Genomic DNA, 15,926 nt, shown 5'->3' with positions numbered 1-15,926 from the left:
TTACAATAAGATTCTGAAGTTCCTTTTTGTTTCATTCATTCATTCATTTCTTTCAACAAATTTGTATAGAGTTTCCATGACATACCTTGTTCCATAAACTCCAGATACAGTGGTGAATAAGACAGAAAAAATGTCTTCATTCATAGAGCTGTTAAAATAGTAGGTGAAAAGATAATAAGCACACAATATAAGATAATTTCGTAAGTAATAATGTGTTGGAGCTGGGGAGCTAGTTTAAGAGGTGATATCTGGGTTGATTCCTGGATGATAGGAAAGAGTTAACAGTGAAGATCTTGGGTATAGGATAAGGGATGGGAAACAAGTGCAAAGGCCCTGAGGTGGATGGAGCATGGCTTGACATGTTCAAGGAACTAAAGGAAAGCTAGTGCAGCTGGAGTATAGTGAGCAAAATGAAGATAAATTGGAAATTTGCTTCTGAGAGGTAGGCAAGATAAGGATCTGTAGGAAATGCAGGCCAAAGAATCTGAGTTCAAGTGTAATAGGAAGCTATTGAGGGATTTTGAGAAGTGGAATGACTTGGCCTATTTATGTTTGTAGAAGAATATACTGGCCACATGGATTAGTGGAAAGGGTCATAGGGGACAAAAGTAGAAGTCACTGGAGGGTGGTAAGCCAGAGGTTGACATAAATGCTTGGATTGCCTTGTGGTGACTGGATCACACAGTGGAGCTGGGAGACAACAAAAGAAGCAAGAAGGACATTATATTGCAGTAATTAGGACAAGAAAGCCAATGAGGATTCACATTGGGGAAGAAGCAGTGGAGGTAAGGGGAAGTAGACAAATGGGAGATATACTTTGGAGGTAGAGCCAACAGGGCTGGCCAAAGAATTGGATGTCACAAATCAATATGGAGTCTAGGGTGTTTTATTTTAGCAAATTGATTGGATGATTGTATCGTCTACCAAAATGAGGAAAACTCCATGACAGATGTTCTAAACATTGTGAACCTTATACTGCCACCACCAACAGGGGGCCATTGTTTCCAGAAAATCGACCAGGATCACCCTTAAAACTAAAGGCCTGAGCAAAAAAGTTGAAAATTAATGATACGCATATAGAGGTTTATTATATTATCTCAATTTTTGTGAATGTTTGAATATATCTATAACAAAAAAATTTAATAAATGGAATGGCATGAAGTCTTCCTTTCAGCCAATGGATACCAATTGGATAGAAATCTTTTCCAAGTTTTGAAATAAATACCCACTAAGAAGATTGTTTGAAGCACTAGGTGAAAAAGGTCCCTCCTTCGGCCTGCTGCCATATCTTCAAGGGCAAACTGCAGTCCACATACTGCACCCAACTCATGTCTGGAAGAAAAAAATTAATCGTAGGGGAACTAAATGGCTACCAATTTGTGAGCACCCAGTTCTAATACTTTTATTGATTTTGGGTTCCAGGTTAGTGCTTGAGCTGTCTCTATCCATCACATTTTCCACATAAGGGCATAGATCATCCTGGGGGTTTTGTGTGTTGGGTTGGGGGAGAGTTGGGGGTAGCTCAACTGCCTGGAATTGGAAATAGGGAGACTGTGGGTTCAAATCCAACTCCGTGCAGATCCATGTGGGACCCTGAGTAGCAATATGTTCACTGCTTTAGTGTCCTTGATAAAGATAATATTGATCACTACAGTTGTTCAGCCGTGTATTTATTTTTTCATACATTACGGTTTTATTTTTGTGTACAAAATTGTTTAACAATCACTGAATTTCTAGGCCAGGTTCAGGTAACTGAAGAGCCTTTATAACTAATTTATATTGTCTAGATCCAAGGTATGCGGCAAACATGGTCTGGAGCAAAATGGGAAATAACATCTTTCTAAAGACAGGCTTAGAAATTCTAGTCCAGTAAGTTAAGATGTTTCCTTTTTCTGGTAGCAGGGCTGACTCATACCTGGCTGCTAGGCCACGATTCACAGGTATAGCCAAGAAAACAGGACACAGACCACCAAAAACAAGACCAACCAGTCCACCCCGTGTTATGGTACAGGTTTCATAATTCAAATCACCTGTATTCAAAGGTAGATTTACAAAACCTTTGTAAGATGCATGCGCAGTCAAAAATGGGATCACTGCCATTGGTAAGCCAGCAGCTATACGAGCCTGTGTCACATTTAAGATGCGTCGAGAAAGACTATTTGCTATTAGACCACAGAGAGCAGCATTAAGTCCAATATAAACTGATCCATGTGCAAATAGATTCCTTTCTGCTTCTGGGAGGTGGTTAATTTTTCTGGTTATGATATTGAAAATTAAGTCTTCCTTGACAGTATCATCTGGTTCATGATTTTTCATCTTGAGCCTTATGCTCTGCTCACAACCCTCCTCGGCACGCTGGGGTTCACTCCAACCTTTGCTCAACTAGCCTGAACGCAGCCGTCTTTGGCTGACCCCAGCTGTGTATTTATACAGAATATGGATTTGAAGCCACAAAATAAAGGGAAAAAACACACAAATACACAATAAAATGTTCTTTACAATTTTAAGATTACTTTGTATTTCAAGGGAGACTTTAAGGAGGGGCATGAGAGTGGGAAGAATATGTTGTCTCCTGAAAGATACCATGTGGGTCCAAAATATTCTGTGCATTAGGATAAACAAGAACATTTTCCTGGTCCTTCTAATAAAACTATTTGCTCTTGTGGAAGGTCCTTCAATGAGATGATTCAGAAAATTATAACATTAAGTGTTAGTGGAGATATAGTTCTAAACAAAAGGTAGTGATTAAAAACACAATATCAAATATTAATGCTATTTTTGAAGGGATGGGGTTGTGATTAAAACACTCAATTTAAAAACTGGATGATCAGTGTAGAGTTCCGATTGTCAGCTACAAAATAGTTCCATTTGGGTTTACTTCCAGTAGACTGGACAAAGTCTTAATGAAGTTATGAAAAATTATGAGTTACACTCTTTGTACCAAATTGGCTCCTTTGCCATATGCTTTGATATTTAATCAGGAACATTTCTTACCCTCTACAGACAAAATTTGTTTGGGTATTTAGCAATATATATTAAGAGTCTTAAAAAATGTTTTAAGCTGGGATCATTCTTTGTTATACTAATATAAGGAATTAGAGACACAGCCAAAGATTTAAATATAAGGATGGCTAATGAAGCATTGTCTACAGAAAACACAAAATGTGGCAACTCTTTTTGATTTGTAATAATAGATGACTTATTGAACAAACTATGATGTGTACACATAATGGAATAGTATGAAGTCATTAAAAATGTTCAGGGAGTGCAACTAATGATTAATGACATGGGAAATCATTCCTATTATAATTATAATATTAAATAATAAAGGAAAAATATGAAAGTGAGAAGATATATAAATATGTTGTACTGCTCAATTATGTAAAAAGAGAAATATATATGTTTCTAATAGATATATACACAGAAAAAATACCTATGTATGATGTATATAATATATATGTTTATTTTAAATATACTCATGGAATATGTGTATGTTATATATGTATATATACATAATTTGATGCATATATGTATTGTGTATGTTTTACATATGTATGTGAAAATATATGTGTATATGTGTGTGTATATATATATATATATATATATATATATATGTGTGTGTGTATATGCACACACAGAAAAAAGACTGGAAGGAAATACACCAAAGAGTTATTGTAGTCATCCTTGGATGGTAAAATTATGGGTAGATTTTATCTTATTTCTCCAATTTTCAAGATAAGCATGTGTTATTGTTACCATAAAATATTATTATTAATTTTTAAAATGCTGCAGACACTGCCCCACAATTTTCTAAAGTCAAGCGTTGGATACAACTACCCTAGGCTTGTACTTGTGCCATGTGAGTATTTGTTTAGGTACCCATATGTGTTTCTTTTTAATGTCAGAATTTAGCAAGACAGATTGGAGGCTCATCTCTGCAAAGCCCGTTCCACTTGCTCAAGGAGAATATTCCTTGTTTATGCTGCAGGCAAAACAACTAGTTGTTTTTTTTTTTTTTTTTTTAAACCTCAGGTCTATTGTGAAAATGAGCCATCTGTGGCAGCCGTGGTGTTTTTCCCAACCTAATAGCACCTTTCATACTGAACTCTTGGGCTTTTCCAGGCGCTTCTGACAGCTGCAGAATGATTATGTACTTTTTCTTTTTTAAAATAAACTGGTATAAGATGGTATACTGGGAAACGTTGCATATGTATGTAGTGTGGGGAATACAAAAATGAGAGCAAAGTAACCTTGTGTTTTGGTTTGTAGAGTGCCACATAGAAGATGAATCTCAGCTGAGGAATGTTCGGTTGTGGCAACTTGGCCTCATGATATAGCTGCATCCCTATAGGAATGGGGGAAAGATCCTCCCCATTATCATTCTTCTGTGAATATGTTAGAGTGCTGGACGTCGAGTAGGTGCACAGAAAACTTTTGGTTTTTTAATGAATGAAAGAACGAATGAAGATTCACTTAAGGTAATGTCTTTCTCTGGTGACTAGAGGACCTACCTTCCCACCTACCCACTTGCATTGGTGAGGAGTGATGCGGATGCACCTGTTCAAGAGAAGGAGGCAGGGTGCCTGGCATCCTTATAATCCAGACATAGGCAAATCATGACACCCTAGCTATTTTAAGCAACCCAAAGATGAATAGTTCCTCTCCATCAATGAAAGCAAACATGTGCCATTACTGGTGTTATTTTATCAATATCACATCCTCATGGTTTCCCCTATCAGTCCTTCTAAAAGTTTTGAGGGAAAGTTTGCCACAGGCTGCTAACCGTAGCAGGAAAGAAACTTGGTGCAAATTTTGTGGCAAAATGGGTTCCAGGAAGTCCTCCGCGTATCATGCACAGGTTTCTCCTAGTGGAGCCATTTTCCCGATGTTGTATTTCCCTGCTCTCCTGCATCCTTAGAGTTTTGAATTTTGGCAGCTTTCCCTTTGATGGAAGAAAGCTGGAAGTAACTCCTGCTCATTTTCCTTGACTTGTCAGTGTCACTCCATACATCATCGGGCAGTGGAGATGGTGGGTCACGTGGACCCTCCCCTTCCAGGGCAGCTGGAGAAATGCATAAAGCGGCCTAAAGCTTAAGCCCAAGGCCCCTCAGCTAGCTCGGCACTTCCACTTAATAGTGAAACATATCTCTGACAGTCCGCAAAAGTATCCCTTCTGGGCCTTCTTTGTCTAAACTTAATATTTCCTGTATTAAGTCTTATAACAATCGTCGTGAGGAAGGTTGAATGCTAAAGAATTCAGAATCAATTAAGACTCCTCCAGGAAATCAAAACCTTCTGTTAAGCTGTAAAATGCTCTGGGATGAATTGGTGTCACCTGATAATATTGCACCAGAGATGTATTGTAAAGCCTGATACTCAAGGCCAAGTGTCTCTTTCTACAAAAGCTACAATCCCCTCACCGCATGAAGTTTATCAGGGCTAGAAGAATAGAAATAATGAGTGATTATACAGCACCTTAAGTGATGGTTCTTTTCACTAATATTGATAGAAAAGATTCTTCATCCTGTGACCACTTCCTCGGCTTCCAGAAACAGATTCTGCAGTGACAATGAGAGGGCAGGGATGTCCTGTGGTAGTCATGAGTGTCTAATAGTGGGGTTCTTTTCTTAAAGTGTAATTCCAAGATTAGTAGCTGCAGATTAAAGTAACTGTAGGATCCCAGGCAGTCCACGACCAGGGGAACTCATAGTGGCTGAACACAAGGTCAAAGTCTTGATGGGCAGTCACAATACCTAGGTGTCAGGTGATGAGAAAACATTTACCTTCAAATCAATAAGCAAGCAGAACCAAGAAATTTTCACAGAAAAATAAAAATTTGCCATCAGAATTCCCCATGAGCCATAAAAGTTATGCTAAAAAGACAGGCCCAGGGGCGCCTGGGTGGCTCAGTCGGTTAAGCGTCCAACTTCAGCTCAGGTCACGATCTCACAGTCCATGAGTTCGAGCCCCGTGTCAGGCTCTGGGCTGATGGCTCAGAGCCTGGAGCCTGCTTCCAATTCTGTGTCTCCCTCTCTCTCTCTGCCCCTCCCTCGTTCATGCTCTGTCTCTGTCTCAAAAATAAATAAACGTTAAAAAATAAATAAATAAATAAATAAATAAATAAATAAATAAAAAGGCCCAGATAGGTATACATCCTGATCTAGAAAGTTCCACAAGAGACAATTCCAGGGACACTGATGAGACAGGTAACACAATTCTGAATATTCCCAGAGTTAGGAATTCTGATACATGAACAGATAATGTCATGGAAAAAATGCACTTTAATTTCAAAAAGGCTAGTCAACACTTCTTCCTTTATCAGTTGGTAGTCACTGCTTTTGTATTCTTTTTTACATGATGTTTCGAGTTGGGATCTCCAGGTTTCCTCCACATACTAGACTGAAGAACATGAGACACGTATTAACAGCCCAGAGGCTGTGATTGCTGAACACATGTCCATGTTTCCTGTGCTGAGGCCCTTTGTTAGCCTGTTTGACTGTTTGGGGGTGGGGGGCTGCTGCTTTTTCTTTAATGGGCCAGACCTCATTTTTATTCCCACTTCTGGGAAGGACTGTTTGGCTCCCATGAAACTTTTCTGGGCTTTGTTAATGGGGCAGGCATGTTGCTTGGGCCGGTAGGTAATTTCGTTAGTGTATAGGTGGTTAATTCCATTGCCGGGGATGTTGAGCTCTCTACATGGTCAGTTTGCTGTGTGCTCACTTGCTGTATATACACAGAGCACACTGCAGAAATACTTACCTCCTCTCAACGCAGCATGCAAGCTGTTAGCAATCTTCTTTACATTACCTGAGGCCCACTCCATCACCCCTTTCACTTAATATGATAGATTGCAGGACGTAATATAGAAAAATGTAGTGTGTGTGGCATATAAACTCACAGTGCATATCGGATTTAATATATAATGCACAGAAGCCACTCTATAATACATAGTCAAAAAGGCTGCAAGCTGCTGTATTGATGCCGTGCCCAGTTCAGGAGAATAAGGCAAGTTTCCATTGCCAGAAAAGAGCATAGTATTCAATTTCTCATCTAGTATAGAGTATAAATAAAACATGGTGTACGGTAATACCAAACTGCATGAAGTGATTTCCCTTAGTACATAAACTTATAGCACCCCAGTCTTTGCTTCAAGCTGAATTTTCCCAGTTCTCTCGGATGGCAATAGGGAATTATATGACCTTCTACAGCAAGAACTTCCCACTTAACAGATTCTAGGGCTCCGCTGGGCCTCACGCTAATGGACAGCCATTAACCATCTTGGAGCTCCTTAGAATTCCCTGGAGCTTTGCAAACTGAGTTCCTGGATCTCTCCAGAGTCAGAAGTTGACAGGCAGCTGTCAGTCAATTGGAAATTTCTTAAAGCTATACCCTGTAGCAAATAAAAGTGCTCAGTATTTATAATGAGAAAAGATTATTGTGCCAACACTAATATGATTTAATAAAAACATTAACCCGGTAGATGTAGTCTTCAAGTCTAGTTATCTCTAGATAAATGCATATGTATTATGTATTTCCTCTTATTTATAGAGAGCTATTGATTACGTTTGCTGTGTAGTTCTTGAGCACAGTCAATTCTGCCTTCATAACCGAACCTTGAAAAGGGTAGCTCTCAGCTACAGAATCCTCCATTTCTGGGAAACGCTGTGGAAACTAGACAACCAAAAACATGTCCAAGAAAACAAAATTTAAATTACATTAATATTACTGCTTTCATAGGGTTATGTGGTCTAGAGGAACAAAAGAGGACTAATGCCAGAAACTTCGGAGATGAGTCTCATTGTGGTCCTTCCTTCAGTGGGTAACTTACTGTAGCTTTATTTGCCTCATTCTCTCCATAACGAGTGTGGTTGGGAAGCTAACACCCACTCTGCATGACCCACTGGTCCAAGTTTGGGTGCTACTTAAGAGTGTGTAGGCAGTGGTTTGTGTAGGAGGGAAACAGCCAGGAGTGCTTTCGTTCGGGCTTATGCAGAGATGTAAGTCAATCATTCTTTTGAGAACAGCTCTCAGGCTGATGTAGAAACTGGTTGTGAAGTCGTGGTTAAGAGGGAATTTTAAGTGGCTACCGCTATTACTCTTTAATCTTGGTGATTAGAGCACAATGCCTTTTACCTTTCATATCACGAACCTTTTGTCATTCCTGACTCTAAAATATAGGAAATAGATATCAGCTGGGAGCAAAGGAATTAAGAACTGTCCTCACAAATCTGGGACTTCCACTGACAGAGCAGATAAAGGACGTAAATGAGTACTGAGATCCTGATCATTATTCTGACTTGTTGCTGATAATGCCAGCCAAAGATCTGCTTAATTAAAGTCATGGCCTTTTTATGGTCAAGTCTTTAATTCTAAATGTTTTTTTTTTCTTTCTTTTTTTTTTAGTCTGAAATAATATCAGACTTAGAGAATACTGTCAGGGTAGTGCAAAAAATTCCTGAATATCCTTCACTCAAATTATGACTTTTTTTTTTCCAGATTTGCTTTTTGATTCTCTCCTTGTATAGTATTTACTATCATTATTATAAGTATATATTCATTTTTTATGCATTTGAGAGTAAGTTGCAGACATAAAGGGCCTTTACTCTTAGATACTTTTACATACATATATAGAGCAAGGACATCTTATATAATCACAGTATAATTATCAAAATCAAGAAATTAACATTAATAAAATGCTGTTATCAAATCTATAGACCTTATACAAAATTTTTAATTGTCCTAATAAAAGATATATTTATAGAAAAAGAGACAAAAATTCTGCTCCAGTATTGAATCTAGGAACGGACACTGCATTGTTATCATGTCTCTTTAGTTTGTCTTAATCTAGAATAGTTCCCCCACTGTTTCGTCATCTTTCATGGTCTTGTCACCTTAGTAGACTGCCCCTTAATCTGGGTTTTTCAAATGTTTCCTCATCATTAGGCAAATGCCTGCCTGGTAAGTGAAATTTTCAAAGGAAAAGTTTGGAGGAAGTTCCCATTTTTCTTAGAGCAGGTGATATCATCCACATCTGTGTGGGAAAATATTGAAACCAGAGAATGAACGGTATAAGCCACAATGTAAGATGGAAATAGGTCACCAGCAGAATTATCTTCATTATTCGGTCTGAGCTAGTTCCTGCCACATACTCTCCCCCACCCCACTTCAAAGCACCGTGTGGAATCTGGTCCTGTGTCAACACAATAGGTAAAATGAACTCCTGAGCATGGGTACCTGAGCTTAGAATTGGGGATGGAAATGCATAACTCACAAATGAAAGGCCATGCCTATGTGCTTTTGGTTTCTTGCATCACCTTTCATTATCTTAAGACTGAAAAGTTAATAACCCAGTGTGCAATCATGCCATTATCAGTTTACATTGTAGTAAAGCCCATTCAAATGATGATTACATATGTTAATGAGTGTCGTTATAATGCACTACACAGTACATTACCTTCAATAAATATAATTGTTTATGCACTTTAATGAGGGTATATAATGCCCCAAAACTAATGGTATTGACTGAATTGTGATTTATTGCTCTAAAACTTTGCCATTAGGAGAGGAAATCTTACAAAACCTTTTATGTTTACCTAACTTTCTTTCGCCCCCTAAAAGCTGCCACTCATCTCTCCCTCCCCCTGTTACAAGAAGAAAATAACTCCAAGACGCTTCCACAATGTTCCCTGTCAATGCTTTTCTCAACCTGAAGAAGCAGGAGGTGGGTTCATTTAAAGGGTTTAATGAAGATCATTATGTTTACCCCTCAGTAAGGTTTAATGCATTATCTGGCAACAAAACTGATGCCACGTCAGAATTTTGGCTCCAAATCAAATAACAAGAAATAAAAACATTGTTTGTTAAACTACACACTAGGAATAGAAAATAAGGCCGGGATAGCATTTGGCCCAGCGTCCTGCATCAGGCCAGGGAAGGGACAGAGGGTGATTAAATTGTCTTTGAATGTACAGACCTCCAGCTGGGGAAAAAGAGAGGGTGGGTGGACCCCACATAGTTCATTCTAATTCCAAGAGCTTCTTTCCCCTTTTCCTTGGAATTTTTTCCTAAGGGAAAATTTCATTTTGAAAACGAAGCTAAAAAACCCTTATATCTGACAAAGAAAACATACACAAAACATAGTCACTGTGTATGATGGGTACTTTGTTTTTCAACTTAATATAGAAAATTAAAACAAGGACTGGAATCTCCAAATGGGCTTCACAGCGCTGTACGTTTTGATTTCAGTAGTTTTTGTGTTTCTAAGCAGACGGGACATCCTGTAGCTGATGTCTTCTGCAAAGATTCCATTAATTAGAGTTCTCGGAATTACTGGCTAATATATACAAACACTAAAGTCACTGCTCTTATGCTGAACCTGAACCAAAACTCATAATGCCAGTCATAATTCCTTTCCCTCCGCCCAAGGAATAGAATCTCATTTGGAGCATTATCTGGTCTCTGGTTTTAGTGTGCGTATTATCCAGCTAATTTCCAGCTTAGTGGCTATCTGGTTCTTACCCACGGAGTGTGCATCTGAACAGTAATTGGGGAGTGACCCATCGCTCTCTGTTATCATATCCTTCAGCCCATGGACAACACAGACTTCCTGTGAACAGCCAGCTTGTAGGAGGAACTTTCCCCTGAAATCACTGCGGATGGAATTCTGTCGCCTTTGGAGGCAAATTTGCATAGAAGGCCTCCTGGTTTTTGGTTTTTTGTTTTTTTTCCATCTCCACAGCATACTATCTGAAAGGATTTTTCAGGAGTCTTTATGAATAAATAAAACTGTGCAACTTAAAAAAAAAAAGATTAATTCATCTAGATACTCTAAATGCCCTGTAGAAATGACAACAGGGGATCCGTACTGGCATCTTAAAAGGATTTTTTGAACAATAGCGGTTTCTTAAAACAGATTCCCAGGATGGAAGGTAATCACTTGAGAAACTTTCCAAGGTTTACCATGGTGTTCCAAGTAGTTTGAAAGTCAGTAGTTTTGGGGGAAAAAATTGACATTGAGATGCAATCTGTGGTAAGATCTAATTAATTTTTTTGCTCCTAAGAATAATTTATTATTTACACTTCTTATTATATATGTATTTTAGCTTCATTAGTCTGCAATGCTGGAAAAAATTATACCTTCAAGTCCTATTTATCAAATTAATGGTGCAATTTCATAGTGACACATTCCACATTCATTAAACCAAGTACAGTAAAAATGCATTTAAATTAGATTAGTGTGATATAATAAAGATTCCAGTGTAGGGGGTGATATTCTAGCCGAAGAGAAACACCCAGATCGAGTTGAAAGCAACTTTGAGATAATGCTTCAAAATTGATTTTGGCACTGGTTAAGTGAAAGAATCACAGACGATGACTCGCTGGTCTAACTGCCTCTGCTTAGCTATTGTTACGTTTTACCACGACGAGGGAAAAAAGACTCAAAGACTTAATGCGGTCCTCCAGCTGAATGCTCAAACTTTGTTCAGCCAAAGGCTGTGGTAGTAACTTGTCCAAAGCTTCTGGATGGTGACCGATTAACAGGTGATATGAATAAATACTGCAGGTATCCTTTTTACCAATTAGCTTGTATTTGTGGATCATAAAAAGCACCAGGTACCCACCTGTGGGTTACTGTGTACCCTGTGCCACACCTCACTTGCCACTTGCCCAAGGTGGGTGTGTTAAATGTTGTGGTGCCCACATTTGAGGGTGTTCTGTCTTAAACATACGTAATAAAAACATTCAAGTAATACTCTAAAACTTGCGTGTGTTTAGATAGATATGCCCATGAGATCGTGTTGCAAAGGCCTTAGAAGGCTCTGAAATGGCCTAAATGTGAGTTTAACACAGCACGTAGTGCAAATTAGTGCTTAAGAAATACTTTGAAGACGATGGGCGTTTTTGGAGATTGAGTGAGATAATACACATAAAAGCACCCTGCATATAAGAGGCTCTCATGATGTCGGCTAAATGGGAATCTGAATTCCTGGAAGGCTTTGTCCAGAAACTGTGGGACAAGCACTACGACAGAGACAAAGGTGGTAGTGCTCTGTAAAACACATCCAGTAAGTTTATTGTCTGTTTATCATACACAATTCGACTGATGGCCATATTATTAGACGCTAGGAGAAAGCAATGAGGGGTTTAAAATGGGCAGTTGATGGTCATCTGCGTGACCCCAGCTGCCTGCTCTCTAGAGACAGGGGTCAGTGAATGAGTTGCTGGAGCATGCTGGTTCCGAATGGGTTTCTCCGAACATTGCTAGTGGGGTGAAGAGGGAGAAATTGAACAGAAAACAGACCATAATCCTCTCTTGGCCTAGGCCAACACCAGATAACCAGACATCTTCATTTGTACTCACCCACTTACAAAGAAGGATTTAGACAGAGGTCTCAGGAAAGAAAGGAAAGTTAAAGATATGAAGCTGACTTAAAACAGAGGTTTCCAGTTTTGGGGGGGGGGTTGGTCAAAGGGACCAAAAAAAGCATAGATTTTAGAAGGCAGAAAAGAGCAATGATGTTAGAACAACTTAAATCGTGGCCAATTATCAGTCTGCCAAATACTTGGAAGTAATTTCCAGGGTTGGCAACTCCCTGGACATTCTGAGGCAGTGTAGACAACCAATTTGAATTATCGACAGAAAAATATTTCTGGTCAACCAGGATTGTACATACTGGCCATTTACACCTGTCAGATCATCTAAAGGATTGCCAGTCTGTCACCTAACTGCTTTCCAAGGGTCTAGGGAGCCCTGTTTCTGGTGGCAGGATTCAGTGATAGGATGACACTGGTCTGCAGTCATTACATGCCTTCAATTCCTGGACTTGAAATCAGTATATATATTTTTTAAGTTTATTCATTTATTTTGAGAGAGACAGAGAGTGAGCAGAGGAGAGGCAGAGAGGAAGGGACACAGAGAGAGAATCCGAAGCAGGTGCTGCACTGTCAGCAGAGAGCCCAATTATGGGGCTCGAATTCACTAACCGTGAGATCATGACCTGAGCTAAAGTCCGATGCTTAACTGACTGAGCCACCCAGGCACCCCTGAAACCAACATTTTAAAATAAAGTTGAAGCCGGGGCGCCTGGGTGGCTCAGTCAGTTGAATGTCCAACTTCAGCTCAGGTCATAATCTCAAGGTTCGTGAGTTCAAGCCCTGTGTCAGGTTCTGCACTGGCAGAGTAGAGCCTGCTTGGGATTCTCTCTCTCTGTCCCTTTCCCACTCACACTATCTCTCTCAAAAATGAAGAAACATTTATTTACAAATTAAATAAGGGGTGCCTAGGTGGCTCAGTCAGTTGAGCATCTGACTTTGGCTCAGGTCATGATCTCACAGCTTGTGGGTTCAGGCCTGCGTCCGGCTCTGTTCTGACAGCTTGGAGCCGGGAGCCTTCTTCGCATTCTGTGTCTCCCTCTCTCTCTTTGCCCCTCCCCTACTCACACTCTGTCTGTCTCTCTCTCTCTCAAAAATTAAATAAACATTAAAAACATTAAAAATTAAATAAAATAAAAATTAAATAAAATTGGGGTGCCTGGGTGGCTTAGTCGCTTAAGTGTCTGACTTCAGCTCAGGTCATGATCTTGTAGTTGGTGAGTTCGAGCCCCGCGTTGGGCTCTGTGCTGACAGCTCAGAGCCTGGAGCCTGCTTCAGATTCTGTGTTTCTGTCTCTCTCTAACCCTCTTCCGCTCACACTCTGTCTCTGTCTCTCTCTCTCAAAAATACATAAACATTACAAAAAATAAAAAATAAAATAAAGTTGAAGATAAAAATTCCTTTGGGTTCAATTTTGTATTTCTCTTCAAAAAACTACTTTATAAGTTATCAGACTAATATTGATCACTTTTAGGTATACAGCATTATACATTTTTACAAATGTACAGGTTCATGCTACCACCGTTATAATCAGGATACAGAACAGTTCCTTGTCCCCCCAACCCCCAAGCTTCCTTGCTACCCCTTTATAGTTCACCCCTTCTCTCATCCCAACCCCAGCAACCACTGGTATGTTTTCCATGCCTACAGTTTTATCTTATTGAAAATACCATCTAAGTATAACATTAGAGTATGCAACATTTGAAACTGGCTCCTTTTATAGAATAATGTTTTGAGCTTTATCCAAGTTGTTGAATATATCAAAGGTTTGTCCCTTTTTATTGCTAAGTACTATTTCATTATATGTACATACCACAGTTTATTCAGCCACTTTGGGTTGGTTCTTGTTTTTGGCAATTAGAATAGAGCTGTTATAAACATTCATGAACAGATTGTTTCAAGAACAGACGTGTTCATTTTTGTAGGGTAGGTATTCAAAATGGAATTGCTGGATCATAGGTTAAGATCACATTTAAACTGCCAAACCATTTCCACAATGGAAATATCATTTTACATTCCTGGCAGCGATGTAGGAGAGATCGGTTGTATTACAAGGTCAGTATTTTTTATTTTAGTCATCCTAATAAGTGTGTGGTAGTATCTCATCATGGCTTTAATTTCGATTTCCCTAGTGACTAATGATGTTGAAGACTTTTTCACGAGCTTGTTTTTACATCCTCATATTCTCATGGGTGCAGGGTCTGTTCAAGTGTTTCACCCACTCAAATTTTCTTTCTTATTTGTTGTTTTGAAAGTTTTTAAAGTTATATTCTGGATACAAGTCCTTTGTCAGCTCTGTGATTCAAAATATTTTCTCCCAGTATGTATCTTGCTATTTCATTCTCTTGCCATTGATATTCCCAGATCGAATGCTTTAAATTTATGATTTTTTCTTTATATTTTAGTGTATATATTTATAGTTTATGTTTTACATTTAGATCTGTGATCCATTTTGAAGTGATTTTTGAATAAGATGTGAGGTTTAGGTTGACGTTTATTTTTTAGCATGTGGATATACAAATTACTGGTCGTTACTGGTCTCTGCCACTGCTTGGTGGATTGTCTTGTAGCTAGTGCATGAGAGAATGGAAACAAGAGGGGAGAGAAAAAATAGCCACACAAATGGAGAATTTCTGCACTTTCTTTAAAAAAATTTTTTTTAATGTTTATTTTTGAGAGAGAGAGAGACAGAGAGACAGAGAGAGATAGAGCAAGAGCTGGGGAGGGGCAGAGAGAGAGGAAGACACAGAATCAGAAGTAGGCTCCAGGCTCTGAGCTGTCAGCACAGAACCTGATGTGGGGCTTGAACTTATAGACAGTGAGATAGTGACCCGAGACGAAGTCGGATGCTTAACCGACTGAGCCACCGGGCACCCCTCTGTACTTTCTGATCACTAGGAGTTCCCCTTTTTACTCCTCCAACCAGAGCCTCAGGTTTTCTCCCAGACCTCACTGTCTGCTCGGGGTGTTCACTCCTGGCATCCACTGCATTCAGTTCAGGCTGAAGGATACTTGGAAGGAATAGATGGTAAATGTACCACTGTCCAGCGGTACTGCAAGTCTGGTATTCTTCCCTGATTAGCCTGCTCCTATTCACTCCTCAGGGACCCCAATATACACTCTGTGCATTCGGTTCAGGTTTTATAGTTGTGGGACAGATGGGTTTAGTGTGCTTATTTCATCTTACCTGGAATTTTCTCATTTTGCTTTTATTCCCTCCGTCTAGCACATTTATATCTTCCTCCCCAACTCCCTTCTTCACCACCCCACCCTCAAAGCTTATCATTAAAGTTCAAGTTGGGTTGTTCCATATTGTTTCAGTTGTCTGATAGTTGATATTTCCTTAAGAGAGATTAGGTCGTTTGACCCATTATTTTATTCATGGGCTTTGACCAATAAAAAAATAGTGTTTAAGCATGATTTTAGATTTGCAACCTCATGGCAAATGTTAGCCTTTAGTGCACAGGATGAGGAAGTGTGGTAGGTAAACAGCAGTCAACTTGTGAGCACAGAGCACTTAAATCTTTAGCAAACATTTCCTACAACTTTGATCA

At 39.2% G+C, this 15,926-nt stretch overlaps 1 protein-coding gene across 1 annotated transcript; it reads right to left on the bottom strand.

Moving 5' to 3' along the window:
• Positions 1 to 1,674: 1,674 nt before the first annotated feature.
• On the bottom strand, positions 1,675 to 2,406 carry LOC122470042 (transmembrane protein 126A-like). The gene has a single exon (XM_043557187.1). It carries the CDS (start codon positions 2,314 to 2,316, stop codon positions 1,723 to 1,725), a length of 594 nt encoding a protein of 197 aa, XP_043413122.1. The 5' UTR covers positions 2,317 to 2,406; the 3' UTR covers positions 1,675 to 1,722.
• Positions 2,407 to 15,926: the final 13,520 nt, after the last annotated feature.

This window comes from Prionailurus bengalensis, chromosome D3 (genome assembly GCF_016509475.1).
Source record: "Prionailurus bengalensis isolate Pbe53 chromosome D3, Fcat_Pben_1.1_paternal_pri, whole genome shotgun sequence".
In the NCBI taxonomy this organism is placed as follows: Eukaryota; Metazoa; Chordata; class Mammalia; order Carnivora; family Felidae; genus Prionailurus; species Prionailurus bengalensis.
The sequence above is the reverse complement of the archived record's forward strand: the minus strand, read 5'-3'. Positions and strand labels throughout refer to the sequence as shown.